The sequence below is a fragment of the Anser brachyrhynchus genome, assembly GCF_964034855.1.
Source record: "Anser brachyrhynchus genome assembly, chromosome: 21".
NCBI lineage: Eukaryota > Metazoa > Chordata > Aves > Anseriformes > Anatidae > Anser > Anser brachyrhynchus.
This window is the reverse complement of record NC_137714.1, coordinates 5251305-5264294: the sequence shown is the minus strand read 5'-3', so window position 1 is coordinate 5264294 and position 12990 is coordinate 5251305. Positions and strand designations below refer to the sequence as shown.

General features: G+C 52.0%; 1 protein-coding gene across 11 annotated transcripts; it reads left to right on the top strand.

Annotated features, from left to right (window-relative positions):
- Positions 1-127: 127 nt before the first annotated feature.
- Positions 128-12990, top strand: H6PD (hexose-6-phosphate dehydrogenase/glucose 1-dehydrogenase). 11 transcript variants are annotated; one of them, XM_080563734.1, is made up of 7 exons: positions 128-247; positions 1112-1253; positions 2057-2235; positions 3397-4053; positions 5228-5345; positions 6981-7250; positions 7922-12990. In XM_080563734.1, the coding sequence occupies exons 4-7, from the start codon at positions 3427-3429 to the stop codon at positions 9277-9279; spliced, it is 2373 nt and encodes a 790-aa protein (XP_080419860.1). In that variant the 5' UTR covers positions 128-247; positions 1112-1253; positions 2057-2235; positions 3397-3426; the 3' UTR covers positions 9280-12990. The 11 variants fall into 11 exon arrangements, with proteins under 11 accessions (XP_080419860.1, XP_080419862.1, XP_080419857.1 ...); XM_080563736.1 differs by having other exon boundaries at positions 1112-1262; XM_080563731.1 differs by having other exon boundaries at positions 1112-1268; positions 3427-4053.

Sequence of the window (12990 nt, the reverse complement as noted above, 5' to 3'; positions counted from 1 at the left end):
ATCAGGAATCTCCCCAAGGATCGCCTGCACCCCCAAAACCCTCTCTAGGCCGCCACCCCCGCACCCCGACCGCTCTCAGCGCCACGATTTCCCTCCCTCCCTCGCGATACAACGCGGCGAGAGCGTCCGCCAACCACAAGCTCCGGGGGCGGCTCCGAGGCGGGGCGCTGTGCCGGGCCCGCCCGCAGCCGCTTTGCCGCCGCCGCCGCCGCGCCCCGTTCGCTGCCCGGGTTGGGGGGGGCGGGAGGTGAGTGGGGGGCGGCCCCGGGGGGGCGGCCCCGGGGAGGGGGGGGGGGCGGCAACAGGCGGCCCTTGCTGGGCTTCCCCGGGCACCGGGGGGGCGTCGGTGTTGGTACCGGGTTGGATCCACCCTCCGGTACCGGAGGGAGCCCTCCGCTGGCTGGGGGGGGCTGCGAGCCTGGCTCCGACCCCCCCCCCCGTGTAACCCCTCCGGATCCGGGGTTGTGGATGTGGGGTGCCCCAGAAAGCACGGGGGTGACAGCGGGGGGTGAGCCTGGGGCTGGCAGCGGGGTTGTAGGGTCACTGGGTGGATTGGAGACCCCCCCTCCGTGGGGCTCGGGGTGCCCGTGCCCCCGTACCCCAGGGTCTCACATCCCCGGGGGGAGCACCCCGGTGCTGCCCCCAGCACCGCTACCACCGTCAGGTCCCCGGTAAGGTGCCGAGGAGGTCCCCAGGTTTGGCTGTGCATCTCTTGTTGTTGTTTTTTTTTATAAGGGGGGGGTGCAGCAGGACCAAAAAAAGAACTTTTTCCCCTTTTCCGTGCAGCAGGGGCTGAAAGTTGCTCCTGGCCAGCTGCAGGGGATGCCCTGGGTGAAGCTCTCCCCGCGTTTGGTAGGAACGGGGAAAGCTGATGGAGTTCTCTTTGGTTGGGAAACTCGTAAAGAATAATCCTTTTTAACAGGAATCCTGGTGATTAGGGGCTATAAGAGCAGCAAACAAACAGCCCTGGCTTTGCTGTGCTTCTCCTGGGCACTCTGTTTTGCAACTGGGGGCGTTGTGAAACCAGTTTCGAGTTGGCTTGGAAATGCGTGTGACTGTAGCTGAATTCGCCAGCAAGCCGCTTGGCTAATTCGCTCATTTCCTTGGTTAGGTGGAAAAGAACGGCCCGCCCAAACCCTTCCCTGCCCTGGGAGACTCCTGCTCTCAGCTGGGCTCTCTGCAGCATCTTGGTACCTGCAGCCCCCCGTGCCCAGCGGGCAGCGTGCCCAACCTCCCGGGTTCCTGGAACAAAGGTTGCTTAAGCAAGTGTAAATATTACCTTATTATGCTGAGGAGCTGTCATCTGCGCCATAGTGCCACAGTGGGGGAAAGAAAATCAAACCTGTGCTTGAGATGATAATTATTTCTAGTGCGGGTAAAACTTGGGAGCCCCGCTGCTGCTCCTGTGCAATTGCCAGTGCTTTTTTCTGGGTTTGGTAAGTGGGTGCTTGGAGGTTAAATAAAGCAAAGAGGCAGGGAGGGAAGGCTGGGCAGAGATGAGCATTAGATTGACAAGCTACGATGTGGAGCTTTGCAGAGGAAGCAGTAGATCCTGGATTCTCCTGAGAGGGTGAAGTGCCCTGTAGGAGCACCCAGGCCCTCTCACCCAACAGCAGGGCAGGGCGAGCTGCAGGTGTGCTCAGCTGTTGTGGCATCATCCCTGTCCCCATGCAGGAAAAGGGGAAGGAAAAGGCAGGGAGCACCAGTGCAAACCAGCCTTCAAGAGCTGCAGCATGCGAGTGCCATCCTGCTGCCCTAGGGGGCTCATTAAAACCACCCCCTGCTCGCTGTAGGCTTGGGAAGCTGGGGACTGGGGTCCGGGCTGCTGCGAGGGACGTGCACCAGGGTCTTGGTGGCCAAACTCCATCACGGAGCTGCGCTGGGGTGTGTGGCAGAGGACTCAGGAGTTGCCACAAAGCGCCCACGTTTTGTCTGCTCGCAAACAACAGCCAGAACTTTTAGCACAGGCGGTATGGATGGGCCGAGAGCCGGGATGTTGCTGGCACAGGCAGTCATTTTTTCTCTGCTGTTATTTGGTCTTTCCTCTCATTTACAGAAAGGGAACAACCTGCCTTATCTTGGTTGCAAAATCTTGCTCACCTGACCATTGATCAGCGACTCTGCAGTGTGCTCAGTCACAGGAGGAGAGAGATCTGAACCCAGGGGGCTGTGAAGAAGACAACTTTCCAGCTACTTTTGCCTCTGCAGCCTTTGTAAAGCTTCTGTGTTACTCAGGTGGGTGCTGGGGAGAGAAACGTACAAGTTATTACAACCAGTTCAAGCTGCAGGTAGGGAGAGATGTTCAGGAGTTCCTTGTTTTTAGTTATCTTCATCCTTTAGCTGGTTTAGATTCAGTGTTGATGATGGAGTAGTGACTTTTTGGGAGCTTTCCAGTGGGAGAACCAGTCAGAGCTCGGGCAGCACCCTTTCTGCATTCTAGAGATTCTGGATTATTTTTCGTGATCTAAGATCTTTGCCCTGTTTCTAGATATAAGAACCAGGTGTGTTATTACCCTTAAAAACAGCCTTCTTTCAGATTAGCGAAACAAGGCTAAATAAGAACAAGGAGAGGGTTTTTTTGGCTAAGGAGACCAGCTGTTGCTGGCTGCAGCAGTGAGTGGGTGCCCACACGCTCTCCTCACTGATGGAAAGCTGCAGTCGGCAGAGCACAAGCCCCGCATTGTCTCCTGGCCGCGTACACAACCATCATGAGACAGCATCTCGACTGGCTTATGTCTGGGCTTGATTTTAAGGACTAAACTACTTCTTCCCCTGTGTTGTTTTATCAGACCATTTGTCTCCCGGTAGCTTGTTAGAACCTAATTCAGCTGTGTTCATGAGAGTGGTGGTGCACATGAGTCATTAAAGTGCAGTGTATTAAAGAAGAGCCTGTGAGCTGGAACTGCCAGTGGTCGTGCTTGTCTCTGAGCTGCTGTGACAATATTGACATGAAGCGGTGCCAAGACAGCATAATACCACTTGAGCAAAGTCCCAAACGGGAGGTTGCTGAAAGCAGCAGCCTGAATTTGCCAGCACGTGTTCGATTGTAGCCAGCTCTGAAATTTGCATTAAAATGGATTTCAGTTTCACAATCTAAAGACATTGACATCCACTCATTAACTCAGCCTTGGGAGCAATTCCTGTGCTACTGAAAGACCTTACGCGAGCTGTCTTCCAGTTCCTGGTTTGCACAAGGCAGCTGCAGTCTTCTCCAGAAAGAGAAGCCCTAGTTCCTACCATGACTCAAATCATGGAGGGGAGAGGGATCGTGGTTGGATGGAGGATCCAGGCAGAAATCTCAGGTTTGAGTCATGGCAGAGCAGGCACCTTGGGCCGTGTTTTGCAGTATTACAACATGGGTTGACAGATTTTCTTTCTTAATCCTGCCTTCTGAAGTGTTCCTGGGTCTGCCTCCTCTCTCCCAAGATGCTGAGAAGAGTCTTGTGTACCATGTTGTTCATGGGAGCCTTCCCATCACCAGCCGAGATGTCCCAGGGCCACATCTCCGTGGTCTTGCTGGGAGCCACAGGTGATTTGGCCAAGAAGTATTTGTGGCAGGGCCTATTCCAGCTCTACATGGACCAAGTGAGCAGCGGCCACAGCTTCACTTTCCACGGGGCTGCGCTGACAGCTCTGGAACCAGGGCAGAAGCTGATGTTTGACGTGCTGAAGAAGCTGGCCTGTCCCCCAGATGAGGCTCCAGACAGGTGTGCTGTGCTGAAGGACCAATTCTTGAAGCTGAGCCAATACCACCAGCTGAAGACCGCCGAGAACTACACCGTGCTCAACAGGGAGATTGAGGCGCTGCTTCACCAGGAGGGCCTGAAGGAGGCTGGAAGGATCTTCTACTTCTCGGTACCACCGTTTGCCTACACAGAGATCGCCCGCCACATCAACAGCAGCTGCAGACCCCCTCTGGGCGCCTGGCTGCGTGTGGTGCTGGAGAAACCTTTTGGCCACGACCTGGAGTCGGCCCAGCAGCTGGCTGCAGAGCTGACGAGCTTCTTCAGGGAAGAGGAGATGTACCGGGTGGACCACTACCTGGGCAAGCAGGTGAGCAGCTTGCAGTGCGCAGCCTCCTGCCAGGTTGAGGGACTCGGTGGCTGGGAGAGCGCTGGGTGTCAGCCCTGCATCTGATGGGGGTGTTGTTTCCAAATTCAGGCAGTGCTCCTGGTTGTGTCCCAAGCCTCCATTTGCTTACGGGGCCCTTGTGCTGTTCATGCCCTGTGCTGTGCTGGTGTCCGTCCTCTTGCAGAGCAGGGGAGATGTGCAGCTGGACCTTCTGCTGGTGACGAGGGTCCCCTCTCTCGAGGGAAGCCAGGGTGTAGGGGTGGGTGGTGTGCTTGCACAAGGGAGAGGTGCAGATTCATCTGGTCTTCCTGCCAAGGTCAGGGCTCTGATTTCACGGAGTAAGCAATGCCCTTTCCCTCTCACTGTTCTCCCCTCTCATTACACGCAGGCCTTTCTGATAGCAGTGGCTTCTAGAACTGGTTTTCAATGCGATACGATACAGAGCTGATGAGAAGTTAGATTTGTGGGATGCTGGGGAGAAGGTTTCCTCCTGCCCTGCACCGCAGGCAGGGTGTGGGGCCTGGCTGCTGCAGGGGCAGCTCGGGACATGCAGCAGCTGCATTGTCCCAGAGGGAATGCATTCAAGGACGTGCCATCCTTGCCTTAGAGCAATGTAATACCACATTTTGAGAGCAGCCTGTACCAGCCATGGCACCGTGGCCAGGTTTTACTCAGAAAGGTGCATGTCCAGCTGTAAGGAGAGCATCTCTGCCAAGAGGGGGGGATTTCTTCCTTGCCTTTTTTCCCTCCCCAAAAGCAGATGGCTTTAGTAGTGTAAGCATCTGATCTGATCTGTTTAAGCACTTCAGAGCTGTATGTTAATCCCAGGACGGTCTGACTCAGACCTTTGTCTTTTGAGGGACATAAACTGAGTGCCTTGTAGTTTGCATTTCAGCCTTTTTCATATGAAACCTCAAGGTGCTTCAGCAAGGCCTTTAATGTACAGTCAGTGGAGACTCCACTGTGTATCATAACGGGCTCCTGCAGTTTTTTCTCTTCTCTTACCTACTCTGCTCTCTGCTATGTGGCATGCCTGCTAGCACTCCAGTGTGGCCACTCACTGGCCACATCCCAGTGCTGGGTGGGGAAGTGAGGAGAAGATACGGTAGAAATATGGTGAGGTTTTTCTTGGATCTTTTGAACTTTCCCTTCACAGGCTGTAGCCCATATCCTGCCTTTTCGAGACCAGAACCAGCAGTTTCTGGATCCAATCTGGAACCGACATCATGTGGAAAGAGTGGAGATTGTCCTGAAGGAGACTGTGGATGCTAAAGGTTGGTGAAGCAAGTGTACAGAACTGGGGTGAATAGGTGAGAGGGAGAACTGGCAGGCTTGGTAATTATGAGAAAGTGGCCCTTGAGCCGGTGCTGGTATGGAAACAAAAAAGTGCAGGTGGATGGTATGCTGCTCCCTGGAAATGGAGAGGGACTGTCTTATACTTCCCATGCTGGGGACTGAATTACCTTCCAGGTAGTGTTACTGCTTCCAAGAAAAGACTCCAGTTGGATTCAACAGGGAGTGGGGGTAGAAGCCCCACCTTCTTCTGCTATAGAGCTTTGGAGGCATTTCGTTAAGCTTTTTGGAGTTCAGAGATGCCAGGTCTTGGTAAGAGACACTGCATTTGGAGTTGATGCAATCTAAGGCCACCTTGCTTCAGTGCTGTGACAATCTGGCCATTTTATTGGAGTCCCCTTTTTATTCCTGTCCTGTTAGCTACCAAGCTTGCAATGAGTATACATTTGAGGTATTCTTTGGAAGATGCTCTTGTATCTTTTGCTTGGACATGACTCAAACTGGCCAGTCAGTGTCTGTCCAGGTACCCAGGTGAGTCTGTGTTGGCCAGTTTCATTCCCTTCCTCTCAGTACTAAAAGCCTTGCAGAGAGAAAAACCCAAGCCCAGAGTTGCTAGCATGGGTCTCCTGCTGAAGGACACGGCTGCAATCTCTCCCTGCAATGCTGCAGCATCCGCTCTGCAGTGCTCAGCATAAAGCACTTGGGCTGGACTGCCACCCACAGCAGTTCTCGGGATGTCAGGCGCCCTCAGTTCTGCAACATCAGGGCTGCTGCTCTACTCCCTTAACCTCCTCTTCTCCCTCCCTCCCACTCCTGCCCCCAGCTACCACAAACTCAATTAATGCAATTTTACCAAGCTTTGTGTAATTCTTGGTTTGGCAGCCCAGACCTCAGCTGGACCTGATTTTGGGAGAGGGAGTTACTGCAGAGAGGTCTGGGGAGAACGGTGCTGTCTGTGCGTAGTCCCAGCCGCTCCCTGTGCCCTTCCCTCTCTGAAAAACTTTGTCATTTTTCATTTGACATCTTCCTTCCCCTGTGCGGCTTCAGCTGCAGCCTGGCTCCCAGCAAGTCTGCAGCATTGATTACACTAATGAATGTGCCTTTGGATTAGAGCAAAGGAGATAAATGTATCAATCGATAGGGGAAGCCTACGGCCATGATGTAGTCTGCAGTGTGCAGCCTGCTGCTGCTGGACTACGGAAAGGCATCTGTTTGAGTCACTTTCTTAATAAGTGGATTGTCCACCTCCCACACACACACCCCTGCGTGAGAAGTCAGGCAAGCAGAGCAGCAGGGCTCTGTGCACAAAATTTTGTCTCTCAAGGGCATGGCCCAGCCAGAGCCTCCCAAGAACAGAAAACTGGGGGAAAAGAGGCAGAGAAGAGCAGTGCTCGCTGCCGGGGCTAAGTGTTCATTTTAGGAGCAGAGACATTTCAGAAGCCCTTCTGGAGGGCGGGGAGAGGCTTGATAGGTTCACAGTAACTGTTGGGCCAGGAGAAGGGAAGAGCAGTGCAAACCAATTTGGTCTTCTTGGCACATGCATTACACAAGCAGAAGAGAGGGCTGCAAGGACACCGCATCAGTTTATCAGTCTCTCACCTCCTCTTTGTCTGCAGGCCGCACCAGCTTCTACGAGCAGTACGGAGTCATCCGGGATGTGCTGCAGAACCACCTCACCGAGGCCCTGATGTTCCTGACCATGGAGCTCCCAGCCAACCTGAGCAGGACCGAAGAAGTCTTGCGGTGCAAGCTGCAGGCCCTCCGGTCCTTGCGGGGCCTGGAGAAACACAGTGCTGTGTTGGGTCAGTATCAGGCATATGCCAGCCACGTGCAGGAGGAACTGAAGAAGGGACAGGACTACGTCAGCACAACACCAACCTTCGCAGGTGAGATTTTGGGTCTGGGCCCTGGTGAGGGGGAGTAGACTACAGCCAAGGAGAGCAGGAGATGGGAGTCCTCACGCCGTGATGCTGGACGTCACTGCTGACACAGGGATGTTCCCAGGCGTCCATCAGCACGGTAGCTGGGAGCTGTAACAAAATAATACTGGTGTCATGTCTGGTAATTAATGATCCTATAGATGTAGAGCATTGCATAAGATTTAAGCCCCATTATTCTTGCTAAGGCCTGTGCACTATTTTCAGGAGTGGCCTGTAAACCCCTTCACCTTTTCATAAAGTTGAGTTGCTCTCTGTATCTGGAGAATAAAGCATGGGGAGCTCTCTGTGGTTGATAGATGACAAGGTGATCTCTGGCCCTGCTGTGTTTTCTGAACATCAAAGGTTTTGTCTGAATGATATTCATGCTTAGAAACTGGTTTCTTGCGAGACGAAAGGCGGTTAAGCAAGTAGGATACCTGGGAGGAAGCACAGCAGGGTAGCTAAAGAGCAGTTAGTCCTGTGCTGTCATGAAAGAGCAAAATGTGGAGCAAGAGACACAGCGAATGCCAAGATTTCTAAAGAAGGAGAGTGATGGCTAGATGACAGTTCCCCTCAAATCTGCTTGCTGTTCAGGCTCCAGGTTGAATTTGGTAGCCGAGATCACTTTGTCATTTCAGGTGTGCTCGTTCAGAGTGACAGCCTGCGTTGGGAAGGGGTCCCTTTCCTCCTCACTTCTGGAAAAGCCCTGGATGAACGGGTAGGTTACGTCCGTGTTCTCTTCAAGAACCGGGCCTACTGCACACAGAGCGAGACGCTGCGGGATGCAGGGCACAGCCAGTGTAAAGCCAAGCAGATCATCTTCTACATCGGACATGGCGCACTCAACACCCCTGCAGTGCTTGTGAGCAGGAACCTTTTCAGGCCTGTCATGCCAAAAAGCAGTTGGAGAGAAGTTGTAGGTCAGCCAGACCTGCATGTTTTTGGACAACCGCTGTCTGATTACTACGTGTACAGCCCTGTGAAGGAGAGAGATGCTTATTCTGTCCTCATTTCCAACATATACCATGGCAGGAAGGACTTCTTCATCACCACTGAGAACTTGCTGGCCTCCTGGGCCTTCTGGACACCGCTGCTCAACAGCATTTCTCACCAGCCCCCGCGCCTCTACCCTGGTGGGGTGGAGAACCAGAACCTCTTGGACTTTGAGATGGTGAGCGGGGAGCTGGCGTTCACAGCGGCAGAGCCGGTGGAACTGCTGAACCCCGACAGGTCGATGCCAAGTGATTTCAAGACAATCCAGTCCAAATTTCGGCAAAGCCCCCTGGTGTCAGCGTGGTCCGAGGACCTGATTTCCCAGCTGGCTTCTGATGTTGAGAAGGCAGCAAACAGGGCTGTGGCAGGCTCTGGGCAGTTCCACCTGGCCCTGTCCGGTGGCTCAAGCCCCGTGGCCCTATTCCAGCGGCTGGCAAGACACCATTATGCCTTCCCGTGGAGGCACACCCACGTCTGGCTGGTGGATGAGCGGTGCGTCCCGCTCACTGACCCGGAGTCCAACTTCTTCAGCCTGCACAACCACCTCCTGCAGAGCATCAGGGTGCCCTACTTCAACGTCCACCCCATGTCCGTGCACCTGAACCAGCGGCTCTGCGTGGAAGAGGACGGAGGCACGGAGCTGTATGCCAAGGAGATCGCGGCCCTGGTGGCCAATTCCAGCTTTGACCTGGTGCTGCTGGGGCTGGGCACTGACGGGCACACTGCCTCGCTCTTCCCCGACTCTGAAAACGGCCTGGAAGGGACTCGGGCCGTGGTGCTGACCGAAAGCCCCGTCAAACCTCACCAAAGGATGAGCTTCAGCCTATTCCTCATCAACAAGGCCAGGCAGGTGTTCGTGCTGGTTGTGGGGAAGGGCAAGCATGATATCACCACCCAGATCAGCAGGGTGGGCCATCAGCCAAGGAAGTGGCCTATCTCGGGTGTCAGCCCCAGCTCTGGCCAGCTGGTGTGGTATGTGGATTATGAAGCTCTGCTTGGGTGATGTCCTCCGTGTCCCTCCTCCCTCGTCTGCCTGGATTTTCCTACACAACGTCCATGTTTTCCTGTTGCCAGCAGCAGCTTCATCTCTGACGGGCTCCTGTAACCTTCTGGGAAACGGGTGGCCTGTGGTGCCTCTGACACTTGAGCTCGGCTCAGTGTGCAGAGCTAAGCAGGAGCCCAGGCAGCATTGCTGGCTCTGCCAGACTCTGACTGTGACTTTGGACACGTTACCTCACCTTGAAGTGCCTCAGTTTCCCCTCTCAGGACTTTATGGTTATTAACATTGAACTACCTCGCAGGCACAATGGGAGACTTGTTAAATTAAGTACCTGCCAATTCTTTTTTTGTTGTTTTTTGATTCTCAGGTTTGAAGACAGTAATGACATCTCCGTCCTCTGCCCGGCTCTGCCTGGGACACTCATGGCCTCGGCAAAATGAGTCTCATGTGAATGTGGGTCTGCAGTCTTGTCCATGCAGCCTGTCGTGTTGACTGGCCTTGGCTGGGCTTTTTTGGAGCTTTTGTGGCTTGTGGCCCCTAAATGCTGACACCGATTTGTGAGCTCGCTGTAGTCCTGGGTCTTCACCAATTGCCAAGCAGCAGGGGCTGAGTCTATACACAGTAATTTGCTGCTTTCCTTAAGTGGATAGCTGGTATCGTGGGGGATGGAGAAGGAAACCACACTGCTTTTTAGGCTGTTAGAATAATGGGGGCAGGCTGAGGAACATGGCAGTTCACAAAGCTGTTAGTTGCCTGCAGTGCAATAATTACTGGGGGAAAAGCTTGTTGTTCAGGGTAGTTGTTTGTGTTTAGCCAGCAAAGGAATGGTCTTTTCCTTAATTGTCCTCTGTCGTTGTTTCATTCTCTGAAACAATTTTTCTCTGTCCACAGAATTGAAGCTTGCAGTGCCATTCAGAGGCTTATAAAATTTCTGTGGGAGGCAGCTTTAAAAACTACCCATATGTCCCTCATTACAGCACACATTAAGGTAGTTATGGTGTTTGGGGATGGTGGTCTTGGGGTTTCAGCTCAAGGACGCTGACTTACAAGGAGAGGGAATTTTCTCCGAACATCTATTTTGGGCACACAGAACTAACATGCTGCATCTCTGTGTAGACAGGACAAGGTTAAGTGATTATAGAAATGTGTAGTGCAGCTGCTCACGGGAAGGAGGGTTGGAGACATCCAGTCCTACCTAGAGACCCTGCTCTTTTCGTCCTAATTTTTACTTTCCCAGAATGCTGCCACAAACAAAGGCTGTCTCTGCTTTCATGATATCCCCAAGTACTCCGTGACCTTCTCTAATGGGTAAGTTGCTGCAGCATGCCCGAGTGCAGCTTGTAGAAAGGAAGTCAAGATGGGAGGACGTGGGCTGATGATCCATGTGGAGGCTTGGAGACAAACCTGCTCACACGGAGTGGCCCCAGGAGGAAGCTGGAGCGTGGATGTGGTCCTGGCTCCCAGCAGCGAGGATGCGGCATAGGAGCAGAGGCCACTTCCAAAGGGATCTTTGCCTTCCTCCTGTGAATGCTGGATCAGCTTCCACAGAGAAGGAGCTGCTGGATGGGTTGGGGGTGACTCAGGGACTTGGATGCTGACACGAGATGGCGCCCCGACCCCAAGGAGCAGCAGTAAGCTGTGTGGTCTGGGCTGGTGCCAGGCCTGGCCGCCCTTCCAGGCCCCTGAGGTAAAGTAGGGTCCTCAGGAGCTGGGCCTGCGGGCCTGGTGACCCTTCATGGACCTGCAAGTCTGCAGGATGGGGAAGGAAGGGGACTTTGCTTTAGACAGCTGGGCATTGGCCTCAAATCCCCCACACGGGGGATCTGCTGAATCCTAGTGATGAGGATGCAAATCAAGGTGCAAATAGCTGCTGTGGCCTGGCAGCACATGAAGCAAGGCGGACAGGTCCATCCAACCTGTGCTCCTCCCAGGTTCTCGAGTCCTTGCCTTTCTGTTTAATGCAGAGAATTCAGAATTTTTATTCTCTACTAATTGCGCAGATAAAAGTGCAGTGAGCAAGCCCCAGAGAGCCTGCTGCTTGTCAGCAGTCCCTAGGAAAGCAGGGCCAAGGAGATACAAGCTGACAGAAGCTACGGGCAGCAGGAAAAGGCCAGGTTCTCAGGGACTAGCTGCGATTTCTGGCCGCCCCCAGCCCCACAAGGTTCAGATGGTCTAGCAAAACTGCATTTTGCACGCTGTATCTGACTGAGCTGAGCTGAGTTGCACTGATGCACATCGCTTTGCATGGGAAGAAATGGGACTTGTGGTGGCGTGGCTGCCGCAAAAGCTCACATAGAGAGGAGACACGAGTGCCTGAACTGGTCTGGTCTGGCAGACGGGGACAGTTGGTTATCCATTTTTACGTGTGTGCTTATGGATAAGTTCATTGCTGCCTGTTTCTCAGTTGCAGGCAGGCTTAATTACCAGCACAAACACCCAAGGGTGAAAATAAATAGCAGGGGAAGAAGGTGGCATGGAAAAGCAGGAGGAAGGCGAGCACTGCAGGCTCCTTGGTGCGGGACTTGCTGGATAAGTGGAGTCTGGAATAAGAGCCCGCGCCTGAGGAGTTAACTGCAATAACTCTTCTGGAATAACTCTTTTTGTAGACGAGTGCTAGCAGACACTGGCTCCAAAATATACCACAGTGGCTGAAACAGCTGTGCAGAGGAAGATGTTTTAGGTCTGGTATGTCCATAAATTTAAACAGCATTTTTCTTCTTTAAACAAAAGTAGCCATGTAAACTTTAATCTGGTTCTTGGGTGTTTGGGGTGAGGGAACAAGTTTTAAGGAAAAACTGACCTACGTGAGAATAAGCTTATTGTTACACATGACAGCTTGTTCCTACCTTACAGATAACTGTGGCATTGGTTTTTTCTTGTTTCTGCACACTATTTTTAATAATTGTCCAGCACCTTTTGAAATAAACACTTTTTTTTTTTAGAAGGGGGTTATTTGCACTCTTAAATAAGCTTTTTCTTTTTTCCTCAGAGAGCAGCTGTTCTTTACAGGAAAAAATAGGGTTCGTTTGGGAAGTCTCTAATAGATCACCCCCAAATTCATCCTGGATTTTATGAAAACCCAGTTAAAACTTACATGTTTTCCTCAGTGAACATAGCTGACTGGGTTGTTTGTGTTTTTCTAGCACTGTATATTTATTTTTTTTTCCTCAGACATTCCTTTTAAACTCTTTATTACTTAGCACTTGCCAAATGAGAAATAACTATTTTGTAATGTATAAAAATTGTGACTGGTACAGGGAGAGACTGCGGATGGGAAGAAGGGTGAAATTATTAACAAATCTGTTGGAGAAGAATGGTAGAAATCCGCTGGGCTGTAGGCCAGGGAAGCAGTGCTATTTTTATTTTCTAAAAGCTATTAATAGGAGATGTGCACCTTCTTGAGAGCTTGAGTATTAACCTTTCTTTGCAGAAGCAGGTCCATGGAGTAACTACTTATTGTTTGTTTCCCATAAGTGATTATTGATAACAAATTTATTTTATTTTTTTTGAAATGGCAAATAATTTCTTCATTGCATTCCTGTAATTCAACGGTTTGATATTTACTGTTTTACAGAAAACTAACACTGGAATTCACTTTTTCTCACTTTTATAAATCGAGCTGTAAAATCTTATTTTTCCATGAGTAAATTTTGTGATTCCTTTTGTTTTGTGTAATGAATAGAGAATTATATTTATAAAAATATTTTTTAACAA